The sequence below is a fragment of the Scylla paramamosain genome, chromosome 9, assembly GCF_035594125.1.
Source record: "Scylla paramamosain isolate STU-SP2022 chromosome 9, ASM3559412v1, whole genome shotgun sequence".
In the NCBI taxonomy this organism is placed as follows: domain Eukaryota; kingdom Metazoa; phylum Arthropoda; class Malacostraca; order Decapoda; family Portunidae; genus Scylla; species Scylla paramamosain.
This window is the reverse complement of record NC_087159.1, coordinates 29,662,501-29,687,500: the sequence shown is the minus strand read 5'-3', so window position 1 is coordinate 29,687,500 and position 25,000 is coordinate 29,662,501. Positions and strand designations below refer to the sequence as shown.

At 51.3% G+C, this 25,000-nt stretch overlaps 1 protein-coding gene across 5 annotated transcripts in view; it reads left to right on the top strand.

Annotated features, from left to right (window-relative positions):
* Positions 1-559: 559 nt before the first annotated feature.
* LOC135103863 (probable nuclear hormone receptor HR38) overlaps positions 560-25,000 on the top strand; it is a 35,630-nt gene continuing 11,189 nt past the window's right edge. The window contains exons 1-2 of one of the 5 annotated variants that reach the window (XM_064010755.1): positions 560-919; positions 23,802-23,917. In XM_064010755.1, the coding sequence (XP_063866825.1) occupies positions 688-919; positions 23,802-23,917 (348 nt within the window). In that variant the 5' untranslated portion in view covers positions 560-687. Of the gene's footprint in view, positions 920-1,003; positions 1,580-14,195; positions 15,168-17,319; positions 17,521-23,801; positions 23,918-25,000 lie in introns of those variants that run through there. The other 4 variants (XM_064010759.1, XM_064010757.1, XM_064010758.1 and 1 more) reach the window with 4 other exon arrangements.

Below are 25,000 nucleotides of genomic sequence, written 5' to 3'. Positions count from 1 at the left end.
CTGCTCGCCCACTCGCCAGGACGCTGCGCTGATTTCATTGGCGATCATCTGAGGAAGTGAGGGGAGGTGGCGATGGGGAGCGCGGGGGCGCGGTAAGGTTTTCGCTGCTGGTGAGGGTGGAGGGGGAGTTGTGAGGGAGGGACGGGGGTGCTGCCACCGCCGGAAGGTCAGATAGAGCATACCCATTTCAAATTTCCCCCCGCTCCAGCTGCCAAGGCCACTCTTGGTGACTCACAGGCTCACATCGTCTTCCTGTCTCGCACTCGAGACACATACTAGCTTTTGCCGTGCCTCTCATCGCTCCCTCGCTGCTGCACATCTCGTGGTTCCTGTGCATTATCTTACACTTGCTTCCAGCATTCCTTGGCTCTTGCACAGCATGCGTGCGTTGCTATCCGCAAGTGACGTATGGAATCAATAGTGACGTACACCGCGCCGTCATCGTGCACCAGCCAATAAGAGCGCGCTAGCCACAGGCGCGCGCCAGTGGTTGGTTGTCATGACGTCAGCTATGACGCCACGCTGACGTCACACATTTATAACTTGCTCGCAGACCCTTTAGAGCAGTTATCTTGTTGTGAAGACGGTCGGCTTCGGTTGTAGTGTGTGTCCGTCGTGGCCAGAGCGAGTGTTGGAGAATATACACCAGAATACCTCGCCTATATCGTTACCTCTCTAGTCCTCTAGATGAGGGACCTGTGGTACGAGACCTACCTTGACCTGGATCAGCTCACCTACACGGGGGTCACCGCCGCCGGACAGGGTGACTTGGCCCTCCCACACTTGACCTCAAGTCACGTGACATACTCAACCCTGCCTGTGACCTCAAGCACACCCTCGCCGCCCGTGTCGGCGCTGGCACCTATCAAATCCTCTCCTGACTCTCCAGAGGCACCAGCTGACTTCGGCTACAATCTAGGTGAGTACGGCTGTCCCTGTGGTCCTGTGACACTCCTCTCGGTGGTGATGGTGGTGGTGGTTGTAGCGTGTCCGAGTGCCGGTGACAGCCTCCAACAGGGCGCCTCCGAGCAGGTATCACGTGGCGCGCGGCAGAGACCCATCAGGTTGTCAGCAGCGACCCGCGATGCTGCGACCTTGTGCCCGTAGCTCCCCTGCCCGACTCTCCCCGATCCTAAGTCCCTCGTCCCGTACTCCCTGTCGTCCCCGTGGTCCACCAGCCTACCCTGCAACTCTGACTACCAGTCACCCTCCTCACCACGCCACGTGTCAATGTGTCGCTCGCGTACGCTGCGATATTCACACAGTAAACAAGTGAGCCCCGTGACCAGTGAACCGTGAATTTGTACATCACCTGCACTGACGCTCACCCCGCATGATTATTGGTCCCAGCACATATCTGTGCGTGTTTTGGACAGCTCTGTCAATAGTGTCCGAGTGCTTGTTGACGCGCAGAGTGCCCTGCCATGTGCCTGACGAACGCGAGACAGGAGGGAGAGGGAGTGCAGACCGCGGGAGAGGTTTGACAGCACCTCGGAGGCTTAGTCAGCTTGCAGGGAGTGCGTCGCTTACTGGAGAAGAAATATCTATTCTCAGCTGAGCTAGGATGCCTGAGAGGAAGGTAAGACCGTAAGAGTAAAGTTTTTCATTATAATGTGCAGTACAGTGAGCGACTTTAGAAGTGAGGTGGTCGTAGTTGTGGTGATGTTCGTTGCCATAGACCCTCGTGTTCAGAAGGGATGTAACAAACAGGCTAACAAGACACTAAAACGCTATGCAGAAGAGCAAAAGAGCGGGAAAAGTAGAGGAGCAAGGCGAGAGTGAGGGAGGAAAAGCTGGCTCTTATTGTGTTAGGGAAGTCGAAACAGACAGATCCTGTCTTCGGGGAGGAAAATAAGACTATCTCCTTTGCCGCGTAACTTTGCAAACTCGTACTTTCCGCTGGGGCGCCGCCGAGCTGACCACTTTCCGCCTGCAAAGGATCTCGGTGCGTGAGGGAGTGGAGGCAAGCGGTGAGTCCTACGTGGCAACTATGTCCCTGTTAAAGGTGAGGCTGCCTTAGGTGCGTGTTTGGCCGCGTGCTGCTGCTGCTGCCGCTGTTGTTGTAGTGCTGTTGCTACTCCCGCCGCGGCAGCCCCTTCCCCGGGAGACTCTTTTGGGGCGCCACTGAGGGATGCAGTGCTCGTCTCCGTGAAAACGCTACAGGGAGGAGGAGGAGGAGGAAGGGAACGAGAAAAGAAGAAGAAATATGAGGAGGAGGAGGAGGAGGAGGTGGTGGTGGTGTGTATGTGTATGTGTACGCTTTACGAGATATTGAGACGTGAAAGCACGAACGTACACACACACACACACACACACACACACACACACACACACACACACACACACACACACACACACACACACACACACACACACACACACATTCAAAATATGAAGATAGAAACTGGTGATAGGAAAAAAATTGTGTACGCAAAGAGTATGTTAATGAAGTGGAAAAGAAATACATCCCATGTGCTCCTGAGCTCCGCGGCACCTCAGGATGCGAGGGGAATGTGTTGTGGACACACTGCTGTTCTTTTTTATGCTTACATGTGTTCTGTGTTGTATATATACACTACTTCGAGGTTTGTGTGTGTGTGTGTGTGTGTGTGTGTGTGTGTGTGTGTGTGTGTGTGTGTGTGTGTGTGTGTGTGTGTGTGTGTTTGAGCTCTGTTACAACACGAACGTCTGTCTCATTGAATATGTAACTTGTTAGGGAATCTTAGCCCTCCTCCTCCTCCTCCTCCTCCTCCTCCTCCTCCTCCTCCTCCTCCTCCTCCCTCGTCTTCGGATATTTTGAGCTACTTCAGGACAAATAGGCCGGGGAGGGAGAGAGGACATGTGTGAGAAGGAGGATGTAGGATAGGTAACTGGATGCTAGAGAGAGAGAGAGAGAGAGAGAGAGAGAGATGATGATGATGATGTTCATGGGTGGGAGGTGCACGTGTGAGCAGTAGCAGCAGCAGCAGCAGCAACGGTTCGTGAAGACAGCAACAAGTACCTTACCCTTACCGCCCCGCCCCGCCCCGCCCCGGACAAACAGCCTCCCTGCGTGATCTTTGGAGGCCAGCCGTGAATAATGGGAGGCATCGGTCGTGTTTTCCCCGTCTTGGCTTCATCAAAGCTTCAGTGTTTTGGTGAAGGAGAAGAGGAGGAAGAAGAATAAGGAGAGCAGGAGGATGAGTTGGAGGCGGCGGGGGAGGCGAAGACGGAGGAATAGTAGGAGGAGGAGGAGGAGGCACCCGTCAAGTCCGAACCGCGAATCAACTTTAAGGTTTTCGCCGGGCCAGACACGTCCCACTTTAAGTCTCACTCCTTAGTCGATACGAGTGTTCGTGCCGCCCGTGACGTCATCAGTGACGTCAGTGAAACGTCAATATTTCCCCCATGGAGAGTGACGTCACCTCGCAGGGTGGCCACCGCACCGGCCAGCCTGCACGCGGCGCCCGAGGCTTGTCCTGCCACAGATGACGTCCCCGGGGAACGTTGCGGGGCGGGAGAAATGGGCGGCAGGACGGATGAAAGTGGAGGCGAGTGTGTGAGGAGAGTAGCGGGCGTGAGAGGAAGAGCAGCAGAAGAGGGGAAGCGATGCGGTGTGGTTGGTTCTCCTGGCGGGGTATCGATGCCACCACTGCTCGGTGACGTCATGGACTGCTTGGGTGGCGCGAACACACACATACACACAAACACACACAAGCACGTCACTCCCTCAGCTGTGTTATGGCTTCACGGCAAGATGCTTGGTGCACGCGAGCGAATTATTGCAAAGGGTTACTGTTGCTTTTATTAGCATTGTTTTTTTTTTGTAGCCTTTTCTTTTTTCCCCTCCTCCTCCTCCTACAGGGTAACGGAGGTCCCTCCCATGCCACTCCGCTCTTCCTCTTCCTTCTCCTCCCCCTTATTCTTGGTATCTTCCTCTTCTTTTTTTACTGTATGATATCTGTTGCTGTAGATGTATTATCTATCTCCTCCTCCTCCTCCTCCTCCTCCTCCTCTTCAGTCAGCACTTTCTTACATCCCACGTTGAATAATAAGAATAAAAGTCAACACACACACACACACACACACACACACACACACACACACACACACACACAGTAAGGGAACATTTATCCTCACGGGGATGGGGTGGGGAGGAGGGAGGGGAGAGGGGGCTGGACCTGGGCTAAGAAGGTGAGGGGAAAAAAGCGAAGAGGGGAAGAGAGGAAATGGATAAAGATATGAGCAGAGATAGACACGAGGGTCGGCTCTCAGCGACAGACTCTCTCTCTCTCTCTCTCTCTCTCTCTCTCTCTCTCTCTCTCTCTCTCTCTCTCTCTCTCTCTCTCTCTCTCTCTCTCTCTCTCTCTCTCTCTTGGCCGTGATGAAAGATGATGATGTCTTAGTACCATCCCTCCTCCTCCTCCTCCTCCTCCTCCTCCTCCTCCTCGTTTCATTGACGCATTGTTGTTCGTAAACTGACGGAATGCCGCTCAGTTTCAATAGTTTTTGCTGTCTATTATTGTTGTTGTTGATGGTGGTGGTGATGGTGGTGGTGGTGGAAGTGTTATTGGTGATGGTGGTGGTGGTATTGGTGGTGGTGCTGGTGATGGTGGTGGTATCTCATCCAAAGAACTGCTCACGACGGGACTGCTTGCCGCTACGTGATGGTGGGGAGGCAATGGTGATGATGATGTAAGAAATACGAGTAGTTGCCATATTGATAGCAGCGATGATGATAAATAATAATAATAATAATAACAATAATAATAATAATAATAATTTCACTACTATTGCTGTTCATACTACTACTGCTACTACTACTACTACTGTCGGATGTTGGTACTACTCCCACAGTTTTCACTACCAGAGCACCACCCCAGTAATACTAACCATAGCAAATGATAATGGTAATAATGATATATATTTTGGAGAACATGTAAAACCGTTTGTAGACCACCATTATTTGCATTTGCTATTTCACTAACAATAACAACAACAACAACAACAACTACTACTACTACTACTACTACTACTACTACTACTACTACTACTACTACTACTACTACTACTACCACCACCATCACCACAACCAAATGAACACAATACACTTATTACGAGTAGTAGCAGTAGTAGTAAGAGGAAAGGTATCATCATCATCATCTAGTGGTAATAGTAATAGTAGCAGAAGTAGTAGGAGTAGTATCATCATCATCATCATCATCATCATCATCATCATACACCACCCGATCATCATCATACACCGTCACCACCACCACAACCACCTGTACCATCCCTAGAGAGAGAGAGAGAGAGAGAGAGAGAGAGAGAGAGAGAGAGAGGGGGTGAGGGAGAGGGAGAGGGAAGGTCGATTTTCCTTGACGCGGGAGACACGAGGGAAGAAGGAGGCAAGATAACGCTCCCTTCATGTTTCCCCGTTCGGTCCTTCTTTTAATTTCCCTTCGCTATCGACGCCGACGCCGCGCATTGCCAGAGGGAGAGAGAGAGAGAGAGAGAGAGAGAGAGAGAGAGAGAGAGAGAGAGAGAGGGGGAGTGGAAATGGGAAGGGAAGGAAAGGGGGGAAAGGTAGGGAAAAGGTGTGTGTGTGTGTGTGTGTGTTAGCTAGGTAGGTATAGTCAGATGCGGCAGAGAGAGAGAGAGAGAGAGAGAGAGAGAGAGAGAGAGAGAGAGAGAGAGAGAGAGAGAGAGAGAGAGCGCAAACGTTACTGTTCAAAGAGGATAGACTCGTGTTGGTGGTGGTGGTAGTGTGGCAAACTCGTGGCAGTAAGCAGGTGGAGGTGTGGTGGTGGTGGCGGTGCGGCGGTGTGGTGGCGTGGTGGTGGTGTTGATGCTGCTCCTGGTGGTGTTTGGTGAGTCTGTGGCGTGTCTGTGTGTCACTGTTAGTGTTTTTCATTGTTTTTTTCTTTTTTTTATAGATTTACATTTTTTTTTTTTTGTCCCTATTTCCTGCTTTCCAGTTTTCACTTTCTCTCTCTCTCTCTCTCTCTCTCTCTCTCTCTCTCTCTCTCTCTCTCTCTCTCTCTCTCTCTCTCTCTCTCTCCCCCATTATCTTCATTTCTGGATCAGTTATTATATTTTAGTCGTTAAAACGCACCACTCACTGCCATTCTCTCTCTCTCTCTCTCTCTCTCTCTCTCTCTCTCTCTCTCTCTCTCTCTCTCTCTCTCTCTCTCTCTCTCTCTCTCTCTCTCTCTCTCTCTCTCTCTCTCTCAACCACCATTACCACCTCAGCAATCCTCATCCACTCCATTACATTACCACATCTCCCTTTTCACCCTCTCTCTCTCTCTCTCTCTCTCTCTCTCTCTCTCTCTCTCTCTCTCTCTCTCTCTCTCTCTCTCTCTCTCTCTCTCTCTCTCTCTCTCTCTCTCTCTCTCTCTCTCTCTCTCCGTGTTTCCTCAGGTGACCTAGTTAAAGCAGGTAGACAGGTGTATCCCTTTTGCCAGCATCCCCCCTCGCATCACCCCCACCACCCCCACCTCATCAATACTCTTCCCCTTCCCTCCCTCCCTCTGTTTTTTGCGTTTACCCTCCACCACCGCCGCCGCCATTGTCCCTTTTAATATTCATGTCTCCCCTCCACTGGTTTCCATCGCTCACTGTTCCACTGTCACTTCAACTCCACTTTGCTGCACACAACTAACTGGTTACCCACCTCCTCCCCCCTTCTCTCTCTCTCTCTCTCTCTCTCTCTCTCTCTCTCTCTCTCTCTCTCTCTCTCTCTCTCTCTCTCTCTCTCTCTCTCTCTCTCTCTCTCTCTCTTTAACACCATCCGCTCATCTACATTTATACTGCATCTACATCCTAGTGTTTCATCTTTCCACCACTCCACTACCATACAGCATCCACTCTTCCTCTTCCTCCTCCTCCTCCTCCTCCTCCTCCTCCTCCTCCTCCTCCTCCTCCTCCTCTTCTTCCACATGCAAAATGAAGAAGTGGATGGCGGAAGAGGAGGTTGAGAAAGGGGGAAAAAAGATGCCTAAGAGAGAGAGAGAGAGAGAGAGAGAGAGAGAGAGAGAGAGAGAGAGAGAGAGAGAGAGAGAGCAGTGTGAGGAAGTAAGTTTAAAGACCCATCTACCTATCAGCTTTATTCTTGGTAGCGCTCGAGGGAGAGAATCTACGAGGGGGAGGAGGAGGAGGAGGAGAAGGAAGAGAGGAACTGGAGTTGAACCCAATGTGGAAAGGAAGTAGAAGTAATCTTAGGTATCTCAGGTGTAAAAGCAGTTTAATAGAGCCCCCGTGTGTGTGTGTGTGTGTGTGTGTGTGTGTGTGTGTGTGTGTGTGGTGGAGGTAGCAGCATACACAGACACACACACACACACACACACACAAGCAAACACACGAGAGATAGAGAGAGAGAGAGAGCAGGTGTAGTGTAGTGGAGTGGAAGAGGAGGAGGAGAAGACTTGCTTTGTTGTGGATTGTCAAAACACACCAAAAACTGGTTGGTTCCCTGCTTTTTCGGCCTCCACCCACTTTCGCTCTCACTCACCACCGTCCTCACAGCTTATATGGCTCCACCTCTCTCTCTCATTCTCTCTCTCTCTCTCTCTCTGGGCAGTAAGAGCAGCGGTAGTGTTTCTGGTGATGGCGGGGCGTGTAGCGAAGTAGTTGTGGGTGAGATGGAAGTACCTTGATGCTTCGGTACCTTTCGCTTTAGTCCGTCCGGTCGTTCTCTCTCTCTCTCTCTCTCTCTCTCTCTCTCTCTCTCTCTCTCTCTCTCTCTCTCTCTCTCTCTCTCTCTCTCTCTCTCTCTCTCTCTCTCCATCCCTGTAATGCGTCTAGGGAGCAATATATTCAATCCACTCACACACGTACACACACACACACACACACACACACACACACACACACACACACACACACACACACACACACACACACACACACACACACACAAGGTAAAGGGATGTCAGATAGAGGAGAGGAGGAGGAGGAGTAAGGATTTTTAATTTTTTCCCTTCCTTTTTTGTATTGATGAGTAAGAAGTGGAGGAAGATGTTGGGCAATGAAGGTGGAAGTGGATAAGGACTGTGCAATGTGGGGGGAGAGAGTGAGAGTGAGAGTGAGAGTGGAGGAGGAATAATGTGAGGTAATGAGAGGAGAGGACGAGAGAGCGAGAGAGACAGATTCCGTTCGAGGAGGAAGAAGAAGAGGAGGAGGAAGAGGAGGGAGTGAGGAGTGATAGTTGCATGCATCACTTCAACAGATTGGGAAGTGTGTGGGTAGTGCACCTTCTGATAGCCAGGTGTGGTGGCGGTGGTGGTGGTGGTAGTGGTGGTGGTGGTGTGAGTCAGGCCAGAGCAGGGAAACTTACTGTAGACTCGACCGCGGACTCAAAACACGTGGCCAGGACCGAATTTGTATGTTAATAGCGTGAGGCTGAGCGTGGGAACAGCTGGTATTTATGTTGCTGATTTTATAACTAACATATTTGGGCAGAACTGATGTGGAACTGATAAGAAAAATGCTTGATCATTCTTACTCACAGACAGAGAGAGAGAGAGAGAGAGAGAGAGAGAGAGAGAAAGAGAGAAAGAGAGAGAAAGAGAGCAGAATACGCCGATCACTGTGCGTTCAATAAAGCAATCTACCACTCGACTCCCGTTTTGTGTGATTTATTCAATAAGCGAGAGTTTACACCCGGAGAGACAGAGAGACGAGGAAGGAGAAGGCAGAAGTGGCAGGGGAAGGGAAGGCTTGATGGGCACCTATGTAAATACACCAAACTTACGAGCTGTAGGATGCGCCAGGTACCACACACACCACCACCTCTTTCCTTTGTCTCAACTCCTTTACCGTTCTTTACTGCCCCTGCCTTCCCCCTTCTGTTTGCTCCTTGCTGGTGCCGTGCGTGGCTGTAATGACCGAGTGGCCGTGGGCGCGGCGGTGGGGCGCGGGCAGGTGGAGTCGTGGTAGTGGAGGTGGTGGTGGTGGTGGTGGTTGGTTGTGCTTGTCAGCCTCGCAGCCACCTTGCCCGCAGCTGGTCGAGTCTGCACCGCTCCGCCTTGCATTCTTTACCGCAGCGTCCTCGGGCCACTACACCTCCGGCAGGCAGATGATGAATGTGGCAGAGAGAGAGAGAGAGAGAGAGAGAGAGAGAGAGAGAGAGAGAGAGAGAGAGGTATGACTCGTGAGGGAGCGTGTGAGGGGTGGGCGGGGCGGGCGTGTCTGGGGGGAGAAGGCACGCGTCGCCAGGGAAAGTGATCAGGGAGAGGGTGTGGCGTTGCGTCATAGAAGGAGGCACGGTGAACCGGTACTTGTGGTGAAGGAGGAGGAGGAGGAGGAGGAGGAGAGGACAACAACACGATCCTTATCACTTCTTGTGCCTTGTTTCACCTCCGTAACATAATAACCTTCACTAAACTCCTCTCACTCATGCACTCACGCTCCTTTCTACCTTTCCCTGCCTTCCTACTCCCTACTAATCCTCCTGGCTCCCGCTGCAGCTACTTCTACCACACCCACAGTCTTCACACTCGACTTACCTGCCACACCATCTCACCGTCTCTCGCCGCCTCGCCTCTCCACTCGTCACTCATTCCATTTTTCTACACGAGCTCGCCTTCCTTTTGGTTTATTGCGATGTTTTGCTGGTGATCCTTTCTCCAACTTCATACATTCCTTTCGTATATTTTTCGGTATCTCTCACCGCCACATCCCCTCCCCTTTCTCCTCCTCCTCCTCCTCCTCCCCCTCCTTCGTAACTCGCTTCACACTTTCACACCACATCCCTTCCCCAGCTTACCTCACATCCACCTCTACCACTACCACTACCACCACCGCCACCACCGTTGCCTGAGTACTGTGTGTCTGTGTGAGTGTAGCTTTTCGATCGTCGTGATTTCATCTACGTACGTCTCTCTGGTCTCACTTTTCTTTTTATTCCTCCTTCTTTCATTTACTCTTCGGCTTATTTCGTCATGCTCTCTCTCTCTCTCTCTCTCTCTCTCTCTCTCTCTCTCTCTCTCTCTCTCTCTCTCTCTCTCTCTCTCTCTCTCTCTCTCTCTCTCTTCGTCAGATGGACACGTGGCGTACGTTTTTTGTCCTCCTATTTCGACAGATACTTAGTGATGTCTTATTCCTCAGAGAAGTGATCCTCCTCCTCCTCCTCCTCCTCCTCCTCCTCCTCGTCCAATACTATGCCCTACTTTCTCCGTCCCGCCCACGAGCCTGTTGCCTTCCCTCCTTGCAACCTCCCCTCACCTGAGTCGCTAACATGAATGGAGGGAGGGATTGAGAGAGAGAGAGAGAGAGAGAGAGAGAGAGAGAGAGAGAGAGAGCAGGAGGGAGGGAGGGAGGGAGGGATGGAAAAACTCAACTAAAGGTGTTAAGACAGGATGAAAATAAAACAAAGGTATAATTTTATAACTTTTTTATGTACGAGTATTTTGAAGCAGTGCGGACACACACACACACACACACAAAAAAAATAAAAATAAATAAATAAATAAATAAATAAAATAAAATGGATTATGCCTCTTTTTACATTCTTTATCTTTTTTTCTCTCTCTTCATCTTTCTCCAGTGTGTTTAGGAAAGGAAATAGGAAAATAAATAAACATGAGATGACTTGCTGCTTCGAAAGAAAATAGGAAAAAAATAGAATGTAACTTTTCCTAGATATAAAAAGTACATGTGTTCTTCATTTACATTTTATTATTTTCCTCTTTTTCTTTTTCTTTTTTTCCTTCATGACCACCACCACCACCATCATCATCATCATCATCATCATCATCATCATCATCATCATCATCATCATCAGTGAATAACGCACTGTCCGTGATCCATTTAAGTGCATCCGGCAATAATTTTCTGCTTCCTCGCCACAGAGAGAGAGAGAGAGAGAGAGAGAGAGAGAGAGAGAGAGAGAGAGAGAGAGAGAGAGAGAGAGAGATTTAAAAGCGTTAACTTCCATTACACATATATAACAATAAAGATAATAATAAGACAAATAATAATAATAATAATAATAATAATAATAATAATAATAAATAATAATAATAATAAACGCTATTGTCATCAGTACAAGTATTACAGCAGCGAGTTACAACAAAACATTACTTAACACAAGTCTCCTCTCGTTACTTACACTCAACTGGTCTTCCTTTTTTCCTTCTCTCCTTCGTTTTTTCTTCCCTCCTTTCATCTTTTACTTCCTTCTCTCATTCTTTGTTTTCCTACCCTGCCTCTCTCAATCTTTCGTTCAAATGACATCCATCATCCATATTATTTCCTTTCCACCGTCCATTCCATCATTTACCTCCTTCTTCAGCATGCCTTCCCTCCTTCCTTCGCTCCGTCGAAGAGAGTCCCGCCTGTTAGCCATAGTGATGGTAGTGGTGGTGGTAGCGGGAAATGAAAGTAGAATCCTGTGTCGGCAAAAACCTCGCCTCCGCCCCTGAGCCAACAGGTGGTGGTCGGCCCGCAGTGATCGGGCGTCAGCTGGGCACCTCGAGGGGCGTGGGAGCTGGTGAGCGAAGGCTGCCACCAGCTGCGTCATGCCCCGCCACCACCACCACCACTAACTACACGAGGCCCTGAGGCGTTCTTCATTCACAACACACACACACACACACACACACACACACACACACACACACACACACACACACACACACACACACACACACACACACAGAATAAGTGTTGGGTGCCCCAAAGCATCACCAACGTCCTCTGTTGGTCGGAAGGGACACTGTGTGTACGCCACGCTGAGGTCACTGGCTACGGTTCCCTACTTCTCCCCCATGTGTTTCCTCTCACGCCCACGTCCCGGTGGTGCCCGTGTCCGAGGTGTCCGATCGAGCGAGAGATTCCGTGTATTTTGCCACCGTGTTTCTTGTGCATCTCGTTTGTTTGTTTCTTGCGAGCGTTTTGCGTCATCGTTGGTTGCTACGTGAGGGAGGGGGGCGCTCCCTGCGTGAGGGTCGCGCCGGGGGAAACAGTTAGCGCCACACTAAAGCAAGCCTGAAAATGCGTCATCTGGAAACGGGTTTTCCAGCAAGGGAGGTAAACGATGCTACGCTTGTTGTTGTTGTTGCGGTTGTTGTTGTTGTGTTGTTGTGGTGCTAGGACAGGCCTAATGGGATGCCTTCACTGTCGCCTTGCTTCCCTTCATACGTATGTTCTCATGCCTCCGTGACCATGAATCCCTAATGACTCACCGCCGGTCACCTCGCTGCTGCAGGAACACTGAGAGTGTTGTGCAGCGCCTGGACAGCGGCCGTCCTGCTACGTGACCACCGCCTCCGGGTCCCTCCACAACGTTGAAGGTTGAAAAAAAAAAAAAAAAAAAAAAGGACTTAGGGGGAGGGGGAAGTGCTTGCTGGCGCGTTGTCATGTCCGCCGACGCATTGTGACTCGGCCTGACAATGCTGGCGAGGCGACGCTGTTATCCTTGGGCAAAGAGACCTTCAATGGAGGCTCCCCGGGGCGGACCCCGGCGAAGGGCTCAGTTCGAGTGTGACCAAGAGTCTCGTGACGGACGTGCAGCGAGGCCGAGGAGGACGCCGCGGCTCATGATGTAGTGAACATTTTGTTACTAACCAAAACTACAATACAATGACGTCCACTAACTATATTGTATCGTTTCATCATCAACCAAAGAATTTATTGTTGCATAAATAGAAGACATTGAGCCCTGGCTGGTTACAGATGCCTCACGTCGCAGGTTTGGCACGCAGCAATCGTCTCATCGGAATATAACGGCCGGGTGCTCCCTGCGCCACCCGGCAGGCGCAGGCACACCTCAGCCTCACTGGCAGAATTTGAACAGCTCGTGGCCGCATTCCACGGTTAAGAAACATTGTGGAACAAGGATTTTGTCTTCTTTATTCGAGCAAGGTCACGAGAGCCGCCTCCCGCCCCGCGAGGTTAACCAGAAGCCAACAAAGATTACCAAACAGTTTCTTTTTCTAACCTCTCCCTCTCCCTCTTCACATGTTCTTTTCCCGCAGCCTTCAGACGTAGAAAGAGATTCTTTGTCGCCGTGGTGTAAAATTCACGCGTGCCTGGAATACTTTTCGGCCAAACGCCCATTGTCAGTCCCGCTCAGCCTTGACCCGGGCGTGTGTCAGGCTGCAGGCGGCGGGTGAGGCCGGGCGGCCCGCCACCCAGGCAGGGCTTTAAAGTCACAAAACTGACTGCTTTCTCAGGCGAGGTGTACACTTGTTGCTGCGCTACACCCTCACATCATCGCCTGCGTACCCTCCCTCATCAACACCACAACACCACTGACACTATCATTTCCTCCCCACCACAAGATCCGATCCTCAGTCATCTTCTTTACTGTTCTTACATTTTCATATTCATCAACACCATTTAATGTTTTCATCCTCATGGGAAAATTCTAAGGGAATTAATTTGTACTTTAGAGTAAGTCAGGGTGACAAGGAGTGAGACAGGAAGAGAGAGGAAGAAGTGTATCGTGCTGGGTGAGTAATTATAACAGTGAAGCGAGACAGCCGCGCTGCTGCCTGGCGAGGGACGGGAGGCGGCACAGTGGTGGTTCAAGTAAGCAACAAAGCAAGGAAGGCAAGCAACCCAAAGACACAGAGATTAGCTGGCAAACTTGTGCGTGGAGAGCGGAGCGCCGAGCCGCGCCCTGCTGCCACTGCTGCGGCTGCTCTGTCTGGCGGGGCGCTGTGGCTGGCCACAAGTCGCCACAGCCAGCAAACACGGAGAAACATCTGTGCAGGGCGTTTCCGTCCTCTACAACAGAAGCTGAGGTAGATAAAGGCAACCCTAACCACGAGCCTAAACGTACAGTGCCTTCCGTGGCAGCGGGAGAGGAAATGAGGTCACCACAGGACGTTTGGTGCTGGAGTGCAGCGCGCGGCTAGAACGGTTACTCTGTTTCGGTGTTACTCGGAATCAAAATCACTTCCTCGGCCTTTTCAAGATTAACAATGTATGTGGTCTGCGGAGAGCACGTGGCCAGGCTAACCTTTACGTGCAGGTGCGCTGCTTTGTGTAGCGGCGGCGGCTGCAGGAAGTACAGCCAGGAACTGAGACTCTGCGGAGCGCCTGGGTTCCGGGATCCTTGCGTGTCCCGCCGCCTCTGTCCGCTGGCCGCCGTCCCCTGGGTGGCGGGGGACCAGGGGAGGGAGGAGCCTCGCCAATCGCCACTGCCACAATTTATGAAGAGTTTTGTTGGGAAATAGATTATTTTTGTCTTGTGTAAGTTTGTAAACTAAGAATGATTCCATTGGCGGAACGTGAACCTGGAACGTAAGGGGATTGGCTGCTCGTGGTAGGCGGCCACGCCCCGCGCAAGGGGTGGAGCCTGGAGAGCCCCACCCCATGACCCGCTGACCCGTCGCCTTCTGCGCATGCGTCGCCACTTGCACACTTGTGAATGATAGCAAAAGTGAGCGGGCGGGGGACAGCGTGGTAGGCGCTCCATTCCGCGTGAAATGAGCCGTTAGTTAGAACGGTACCCTCGTGGCGAGCACACGTGTGGCCCGGAGCACTGCCGCCGCCCTCCACACACACACACAAACACACACACACCCGCGCGAAAGTGATATTTCCACATTGTTGGCCGGCCAGTTTTTGCCGGCGCGCCCGTGGTGGCAGCCTCGCGGACCAACGCCTCACTCCGTCCCCGCCCGGGCCCGCAGCACTACACTCCGCCTCTGCCACTCCGTCTAGTCAGCCTGGCGGCGCCCGGCCGAGGGTCTGCTGCCATCGGCTTCCTCCCACTGCCGCCCCCGCCTGGCCCACTTAGGTCTACCTGTGACGTCACATATAGCACCGTGTGTCGCTTGGAGGCACGTGTGCACGACGCCTGATTACTCAGTGTGGAACCTGAAGCCGAGAGAAGTGGAACACGTCCGCTCTCTCCTTCCTTAGTGCGACAGTGCAATAATAGTGACAGTTAGCGGGATACTCGGCCTTCACCACCAGTGCCTCTCATGTGTTCACCTCTGGTCAGTGTGTGTGACCCAGGACACCAAGAGCCCCTTTAAGGAAACCTACGGATGCTCTCCATCGACAGTGACTCTGACCTCGCAGTCTCTTAGAGATTTGAGTCACCTCGACTTTGCTCGGCGACTCGGGATTAAGTGTACATTCTCGCCACTCGTGTAAATGCAACTTCCCAACAGGCAGTTCGTGCCCGCCAATGTGCTGCCTGCTCCGCTCCTCCATGCTTCTTGTTGAAGGTAAGCAGACCCGGGCAGGCCGTGCCACTCTTTCTTTCCCCTCTTCTATCATGAGCGCCGTCGTCCTCGATCAGTTAACTTTAACTCCTTGAAGTGTTTATCTCCCCACGAGCACACATGCATCCCTGAGACACTTTAACCTCGACGTGCCAGAGGCAGTTACTTCCTGGACCTCCCCCGCCCAGCCAGGCTGCCAGAGGCTTTCGTTTCTCATCATTTTCCTGGTGATAATTGGACACTTTATGAACTGCACATTAGTGAAGCAGATCGTAAAGACCAAGTTCTCCATCCCATGAACAGTTATTGCAGTTAGTTGTATTACCTGACCAGGGAGATGAGCCTCGAGATGCTAATTTCTGCAGCTCCTTGAGCTACTGAAGCGTTGCATTGGCACTGGAAGAGCGGGTCCAGTAAGGGGGAGAAGGGGTGCGGGGACGCTCATGGCAGGAGAATCTGTGTTGGCGTCACCGTAACAAGACGGAAGTAAAGGGGTTGAAGTGTATATTTATGAAGGACGAAAGAACTTGTTCATTGCTCTAGTTCTGAGACGCCGAGGGGCAGCAGGAAGCAGGAACGTTAAGATCAAGTCAGGTTCAAATTGGGATGAAGCCAAAGCAAGTGGCAAAATAAAAAAGGAAATTGTCTCTTAGCGTCGCAATACTGTTAGGTCGTGTTGGCGTCACAATATTGACAAACTTTCTGTAAGTTGGTGAGCGTTGTCCCACATTCGCCGCCACTGAGTCTAGTACTTACTGTAACACTATGTACTGTTGCGTCTGGGAAGCTTTTATCAGTTCGAGGGTGTTGACTCCATTAGCTGTGGGAGTAAAAACCTGTGAGGAGGGAGAGACAATCCACTGGTCGTGGGAGAGAGGCTGAGAGGATGTTAAGAGTATCTTGCTGAGGGGAAGGGGAGGGAAGACGCGGAGAGGTGTAGTACCTGCCTCACAATACGATTGCAGGTGGTTGCCTGTTCAAGGCAAGATTACAAGCACCTCAGATATGCCTAAACCTTGTTGAGATGCATAAATAAGAATTTCTGATACGTTTGTTTGAGCCATATGTTACAGGTGCGCGCGCGCGGGTGTGTGTGTGTGTGTGTGTGTGTGTGTGTGTGTGTGTGTGTGTGTGTGTGTGAGGGTCGTGACGGCGCCCTGCGGATGAGTGGAGCATCTTGGTTTTGAGAGATTAAGGAAGAACTGTAGAATTACTTATGTAAAACTAGTCCAGCAGGTTTTGTCTGACAATGCAGGATTAACGGATATTCGGAAGATTCTGTGGCGAGTTTGTGGTGCAGGTGCGTCTGACTCCTTATAAGACCAGACGTTTATCCTCCGCGATGCACCACTGAAGGAGTAAAGTGCCCGTCAGCTGGGGACCTGGGGGGAGGCAGGGAGGGAGGGCAACGCTACGCCACGAAGGAAGTGCAACAGCAGTCAACGAAGGAAGCTTTGCCGCCTGAAGCAGTGCTTGAACACGAGTCTTTTTGCCTGTTAGCTCTTGAACCGGCCGGGAGCAGTGAAGTGTGAAGCGAACGCTGGCTTAATCTCGTCCTTATTGAACGCTGAGAGTCGGGAATAACTTGCCGAGAGTCCTGTTAGAGCGGTGGCCCCCGAGGCGGAGTGAGTCCCGCGCCAGGGAGCACATCAGGCACTAAAGTCCTCCCTCAAGCTTTCCCGTCGAGATTTGGGATCGTGGGAAGGAGAGATGCTTCCTGCGGCGGAGGCTAGAAAGGTGTGTCCTCGGAGGTGGGCAGTGTTCGTCGCCGCGCAGGCGCACTGCGTCCATTTCTGCGCAGTTTTGTTGTTAGTAAGAGAAGCGATGCCCGATGCTGCCACCCCGCAGAGTTGGCAATGAAAAGACGAGCCTTATCTCAATCTCCATAGCCCTTTTTTCCCCGGAAGTGGAGACAGCGAGGTGGAGCACCCCGAGGGCCCAAAGCTGCCCCGGGAACCCACAAGAATTGATCGTTGGTGAGTGATGCGCGTCCCGCCAGCAAGAGTCCACGATGGGGATCTCGAAGCAGCGAACACCTCGGATGGATTTACGAGGCGTCGCTCCATCGGGGTGTGTGGGCGGGACGGGGCGGGGCGGGGCGGGGCTGGGAGGGGCCGTCCGTCACGAAGTTGACTCACTCATCACCCTCCCCCGCCGTCACCTCGCCCGCCAGCAGCCAGTCAGCGACATCCAAGGCGCGGTGCAGCTCCTCACGTGGTGCTGTCGAGGCCCCGTGCAGTGACCGCGAACTCCTGGGGCACGCCAGCCTCTTTTTACCTGCATAGAGTAACTCCTTGTCACTCGGGACAATACGGGCTGCCTCCTCCTCTACCTCAGTTCCCTGCCAACCTCTCTGGTATGAAGTGTGTGTGTGTGTGTGTGTGTGTGTGTGTGTGTGTGTGTGTGTGTGTGTGTGTGTAAGCTAAGGTGAAGGCATGAGGCAGGTATTCGCACATCTTACCTGTCTGTCCAGGTGATGCTCTCATGTGAGATCGTTACTGGGATGGCGTTCAAATTCTCAGGCGACACCCTCTCTCTCTCTCTCTCTCTCTCTCTCTCTCTCTCTCTCTCTCTCTCTCTCTCTCTCTCTCTCTCTCTCTCTCTCTCTCTCTCTCTCTCTCTCTCTCTCTCTCTCTCTCACACACACACACACACACACACACACACACACATTAAACAGCATCTAGAGGGAGAGACAGACAGACAAATAGACAGAAACTGAATCAATATTTCACTTCGTCTCCTCTCCTCCGGCACACTGGCCACCTCCGTGCGACCTGGAAACCTTGCACTTGCAACCTAAGCTCTCGTGTGCGCGTCGGGTCAGGGGAAGGAAGGAGGAACAGGGGCGAGGGAACAGGAGGAAGAAAATATTATTGGAACCTCGTTGTAACATAAATCAGAGAAGCGTGGTGGTGACTGGCCACGCCTTGGGCTAATCACAGGTCTCTCTCTCTCTCTCTCTCTCTCTCTCTCTCTCTCTCTCTCTCTCTCTCTCTCTCTCTCTCTCTCTCTCTCTCTCTCTCTCGTAGAAGATCTCTTAATCAATGTACCGACCTCCTTATCCTTCCTTTTCTTAATTTTTACGCTATTGCACTATACAGAATTTAATTCGTGTGTGTGTGTGTGTGTGTGTGTGTGTGTGTGTGTGTGTGTGTGTGTGTGTGTGTGTGTGTGTGTATGTGCGTGCGTGTGTGTGTCGGAGCTTTAAGGTAGAGAAAGTTTAAAATAATTGTGAGGCGTTAAAAGCAACACTCTATCATTTTGGGTTTCATATTTAAGCATGAACATTCTCTCTCTCTCTCTCTCTCTCTCTCTCTCTCTCTCTCTCTCTCTCTCTCTCTCTCTCTCTCTCTCTCTCTCTCTCTCTCTCTCTCTCTCTCTCTCTCTCTGCATGTTTTAAAAGTAAGAAAGGCAAGGAAGGGAGATAAGGGCGACTGGAGTAGGAGGAGGAGGAGGAGGAAGGGCGGCGGGAAGCGAGGGAGGAGAGAGCTAAGTGTTATCTTGGTGAGGTGTTCAGTTACCCTCGATTTATCTCACGCATTCTGCTAATAAAGACTAATCTTGGACACACGATCAACTTGAAAAAATGCACAGGAGAAAATAGGCTTTGGGAGATTACTGATAAAGAGGAAAATTGGGGAGGTGGAAAGTTAGCATGTTGCCAAAAATCTGCGGTTGAGGAATTAATATAAAAATAGAGGAAAAGAGAAAGGGAAACCCCCGCCCCCCAAAAAAAAAAAGATTAACACTAAATACATAAAAAATAACTTTGTTTTGTTTTGTTTTGTTTTGTTTTTTTCATGGTGACTATAAGATTTAAGGAACATCTACAGCAGAATTAGAACGTGATTATTTTAAGATAATGAACAGTAGAGTAAGGGAAGGGAAAGAAGTACACGTAAGGAAGAGGAGGATTAAATAGAAAAGAATATATTAATTAAAAAGACAAGGGGGAAAGAGAGGGGGTAAACACACACACACACACACACACACACACACACACACACACACACACACACACACACACACACACACACAAGGTTTCACACCACTCGGATCTCACCTAATTTCTATCCTTTCCTCTCTCACCTTCCATCGTGATAGCCTAAAGAACATGCAAAACTCGTCCCTAGTCATCCTCTCTCTCTCTCTCTCTCTCTCTCTCTCTCTCTCTCTCTCTCTCTCTCTCTCTCTCTCTCTCTCTCTCTCTCTCTCTCTCTCTCTCTCTCTCTCTCTCTCTCTCTGGATTCGCGAAAACCAGGAGACAAAGCGTTCATTACCCTCCAGCGGTGCTATTATTATATAAAAAGATGAATGGCGTGCTGGAACCGGTTTTGTCTGTGTGTGTGTGTGTGTGTGTGTGTGTGTGTGTGTGTGTGTGTGTGTGTGTGTGTGTGTGTGTGTGTGAGACCAAGGTTTACCCAATCAGGTGTTTAAGTATTTAAAAAATAAGAAAATATAGAAAGTATTATTTGGAATGCTTGCTTCGCGTCGTGTTCGTGCTGTTCTCTCTCTCTCTCTCTCTCTCTCTCTCTCTCTCTCTCTCTCTCTCTCTCTCTCTCTCTCTCTCTCTCTCTCTCTCTCTCTCTCTCTCTCTCTCTCTCTTGCATAATTTTCACATATCGTCATGCCCCGTACCGCCCCGTCCTGCCCCGTCCTGCCTCGTGCCGCCCCGCCCCGCTGTCCGCCACTGGTTCCTTCTCCCCGCACATCCCTCTCCGTGACATGATTGCAGGAAACCCCGACGGACCGAGTACACCTGATCCACTCTCATTTTTAACCAATCGAGGAGGGAGTCGCCTTTCCCCGCCACTTTAATGGAGCGGCGTTATTGTGCGAAGCCAGCGGGGATGCGACACCCACAACAATAGACAATAAACCCTCAATAGCCGATATGATCACGCCGCGACCCCGCTACCTCGACTTGGCTCGGCGCCGCGGGGACTTGCACTGTGTGAGGATGGCCTGCCGTCGTGTCTCTGCGTCTTGCTTGGGAAATATTTGCTCACGTTTTCCCTGACGATTCGTGAATACGGAGGGTCGGGCGTGAGTGGCGGTGGTGCGGCCGAGGCGGTACTGGGAAGGGAAGGGCCTAGGGGGGCAGCAGGCGGCGGCGGCGCGTAACGGGGCTCATTCAGCGGGTATTCCCTGAGGGTCCCGACACGCCCTAACCGGTTGGAGGACGGTCCCGCCTACTTTCGCTCACTTCGGTTGATGGAAGAGCGGGCGCCCGGTCGTCCTCTTGATAGGAATGTACTGGACGGGAGGCGGTGGCCACGATGCGGCCTCGCCACGCAACAAAGCTTCCCCTATGGCGGCTGTCCTCTCGTTTCTGCCTCTCTCCTCCTTCATCCAGGATCATCAGGGATATTGTGCTATTTACTTGAGGCGCGGCGCCGACTTTCCCGTCCGAAAGTCTGAGGAACGCGCGTCAAGCTGAGGCCGAGGTGCGTCGCGGCACGCCGACCCGCAACAATAGCGGCCTCACCACGCAACAAAACTGCCGCCCTAATATCTCGTCAACAGATTAAAACAAGCTACCGCGAAATGCCAGCAAACCTACGCCGCGATCCCTCGGGAGTCGAGTCACCTTTTATACGAGGGAGAGCAGCGCCAGGCCTCAAATTCTACCCGAGTGTTGGGCGAGGAGGTGCTCGAGTAAGGCAACGGCAGCGGAGACAGAGTCTTCTCCCCGACTCGTTTGGTGCGGTAGATAGGCGGTGCGAGACGCCACCCACGTATGGGTCCCGCCCTCGAGTCACTGACCATCGAGATTGACCCTCTAAAGAACCTCAGCCATCAGTTGCTGTCATCATTAGTTCGGGCAAGCGTCATCAGTTTGAGAGCGTCCAGGTGGGCCAGAGGCCACGCTCACCCAGGTGTGACCAGACGATTCCAGACTATTTTCCACACTACTGGGTTCCCCGTGTAGGTTTCCTCTTGAAAAACGATTGTGTGCGTGAACGTGTATCACTCGCCCGCCTCCGCTGCCTGGACCTCCCAGGGGAAGCCCTCAAGCCTCTGTGAAGACAGCCTTCAAAGTCCGTCGAGCGAGAAGCATCGTGGTTACAAAGTAGTCTCCGAAGTTAAAAAAAAAAAAAAAAAAAAAAGATATAAAGATACCAAGAAGAGAAAAAAACTTTTACCAGTTGTAAAAGAAAGAATCCAGCGCGCAAAAGACGGTACCGAGTGTTGAGTCGCCGCCGCTGTGTGAGGCGTCCTGGCCCGCGCCTAACATGCTTCCCTGCGTCGCCTTCCACTGGGGGCCCTACAGCCATTGGCTCGCCATGGACGCCGAGGGTAAGTCACCATAGTCGGGGTTGTCGGCGGTGGCACTCTCTCGTCACCTTCAGATGCCGCACGGAGTCCTAAGAAAAAGTAAAAACTGACGATTTCGACTTTAAATCACATAGGCAAAAAATATTTTGCTTTAGAAATGTTTTTAATCGCGAAATGCAAAGCTCTACGGGTATGAACAACCATGTTTGATTTACTCCACAAAAAAAAAAAATAAATAAATAAATAAAATAAAGTGAAGTATATTAAGTGGGTCAGAGTAGTAAGGAACGAGACTGGAACGTAAGGTGACTGGGGGGAACGTCGTGTTCGTCTTTGTCTTGGTCGATTGAGAGCGTTGATTGACCTCATCTATCCTCTTCACACACCTGATTGCCTTCCGTTGTAGGTTAATTGGAGTTTGGTAAGGCAAACTGGGACTGTCATTACCTGTTCAGTGCCTGGACTCCGCGGTGAGGTGAAGGAGGAAGAGGGAGAGGGGGAGAGGAAAATGGAAGAAGGGAATAAAGGGAAAAGATTACTAAGAAAGCATCGGGGAGACGCACAATCACCCTATAAATGTGTCGAGTGCGTCTGACGGGAGGGTGTGCAGCCAAGTGACACGAGGCAACTGATAAGGGGCAGTGTGGAGACTTTTCATGCACCATATTTATCCAGACACTTTCTTACTAAAGGAGACTCAAATATATTCTCTCGACGCACACTTGTTACTGCGCTTGGGCGTGATCTGTAAAGCGTTCAGACTACCTGTTGAAAGAAGTGCCTCTGTTCTAGCAAGTCATCGGGAGGGAAGCAAGTGTTGGGCAGCACGTGACGAGAGCGTGACAAGTGTGTGAATTCTTTCAGGCTCGGCAAGTCAGCTGTGGTATTGTTGATGCTGCTGCGGGCTCCCAAGTGCGATAACAGGGAGATAACAGAGATAGATGGCAAGTTCATACCTTCTAGCCCGTCAGTTCCTCCTATCTGGCGATAACATGGCTGATAACCGGTTTCTCGCGAGGCGACGAGTTACTCATTCATTCACGCCCCGCCATTCATCGCCGGTCAGGTGACGGAGCGCTGGGCGAGGCTGGAGGCGAATCAAAAATAGCGCCATAGACGCTTGTTCTTCCCATGTGTGTCTCTTTCATCAGCTGTGAAAATTGTTTGTTTGTAGCTCCTCGTGTGTCATGATGGGGCGCGTTTATGGGTCCTGAACACCTCCTTGTGCTCTTCGGATTCTCGAAATGCCTTCCTTATCGCCATGTACGAGAGTGACGTCACCATCGTCAGTATGCACGTCACGGCTACGTCACAACATACCACAGACGGAACGTCACCCCAGCAGCTGTGTCGAGGCTGAGTGACGGCGCCTCAGTTGTGAAGGTGCGTGTGCCTCGTCCTGCCATGCGTCCTCACTCGGGCTTACTCCTCCACTCCGACACTGCCATTGAAGATCTCATTTGGGAACTACTTGGTGAGTGGTTCTCGCTCTCTCGCTGCCCTCCGTCACCATTCAGCCGGGAAGTCCTCCTCGCCGCCTGGAGCACCATCGCACCGCGGGGCAGGGGTGGCTGTCGGTCTTTGCGTTGGTGGACTCAGGCATAACGTAGTCGATCGAGACAGAATTTTTTTCGGTGCGCACTTGATCTCCGCGCCTCATGTACGTCGAAGGTTTGGCGCGATACTCAGCCTCTGTCAGTTAATCTGCTCAGCCTTGTCGCATGCTTTCACCCCGGGGGTGGGCGTTGGTCTCATCCCATCCCATCGCCGCGCTGCCACCACCACCGCCGCCAGCGGGCAGCAGCAAGCGGAAAAGACAGACGCGCTACCGAGAACAGGACGCGTCCTGTCTATGCCGAACCGCACTTCATCACCAAGCCAAACTGATATATATATATATATATATATATATATATATATATATATATATATATATATATATATATATATATATATATATATATATATATATATATATATATATATATATATATATATATATATATATGTTGTATAAGCTTCCTCATATGGGCATGATGTGAATCATGAACTTTTTATCGACATTCATGTTCCTCTGAAGGACTCGAGCTTTTTGTCATGCTGTGTATTTCCTGTAGTGAAGTTTTTGGAATTCAACAACAACATTGTTTGTTTATGTTAAGTACGTGTCCTGAAAGTGTAGCCTTTGTCAAGAACATTTACTCGGTGACACAGATTTCCGGATGTTCACATGTGCATGTGTGTGTGTGTGTGTGTGTGTGTGTGTGTGTGTGTGTGTGTGTGTGTGTGTGTGTGTCTGTGTGTGTGCGCACGTGCGCGTTTTCCGCTGTGCTGACCAGCGCCACTATGTTTCAGGCGTGGACGTGACGCAGGAGAGCCCCCTCACGCCCGACGACACGCCTGCCGTGCCCCATCCAGCCTTCACGCCGCCCCACTCCCACGCCCACAACATGCTCGTCCTCCAACCACAGGTAAGCATCGCTCTTGCGTCTTTGTTCCCCACTGGCGGTGTGTTGCCGTCTCTGCCGCCAGCATCACCTCCCTCCCTCCCTTACATTAGAGTCCCTTTACAGTTCCGTCACGTCAGTGTGGGGCTTGGCCAGGGTCTCATCAGTAAATGTTATAACCAAGGATGTATCATTTAGTGTTGCACTGTGTAGAGGCTGCTTCGATGTGACACACGCACGTGCCTGAACTGTAGAGGTGCCAAGTGTAGGGTAGATCTCCACGTGTAGCAAGAAAGTAAGTAGTGTAGTACCCAGGGAGTAGTGTCGTCATTTGGACAACATCGCGGGGCGAGAGTCACGCAGCAGTGTGTGAGGGCAGCCGAGCGCGTGCAGGATGTAGGTCAGGGAGAAGAAGGTGAGGTGGAGCCGTCCAGGTCTCCTCACCTTAAAGTAGTTCCTGCGTTGGCCGTCAGAGGCGCTACTTCCTCTTTTAAAGTCTCAGACGTGGATGGGAAGCGAAACTCGTAAATGTGTCTTTACAGAGGCACAGACTTCACATAACACAGCCTCCGCCTCCTTCAATCTGGCAACAAGTCAGTGAGAGTCGTTCCGAGAGACTACCCTCGAGTGTTGTGCGTCGATCTGCGTCTTAAATGCGTCTCTCTCAACGTGCAGACAGATGACGAAGGGGAAGCTAAAGTTGTACGTGGCTTGCTGGGAAGACCTTGGGGCAGCGGGGACGAGTGAAGGGTGTGAGCGAGGCGGGGCGGGGCGGACGGGATAGGAGGAGGAGGAGGAGGAGGGGGTCTGCATGCTTGCTTGCTTGCGCCGAGTAGGGTGTGGTTCTCCGTGGCCCCATGCCAATGAAAGTTGCTGTGAGGTCGGGTATAAAATTTACACATATCCTTGCTCCTCCTGTGCGATTATTACTATTCTCTTTTTCTTCCCGCGTGTGAGGAGAGAGAGAGAGAGAGAGAGAGAGAGAGAGAGAGAGAGAGAGAGAGAGAGAGAGAGAGAGAGAGAGTAAGCTCTTTCTCATCCCCCACCCTTCCCTCTCAGCCCCGCCCTTCACCGCCAGGTCCTCCTGCCATCTGATCTAAGAAGCTC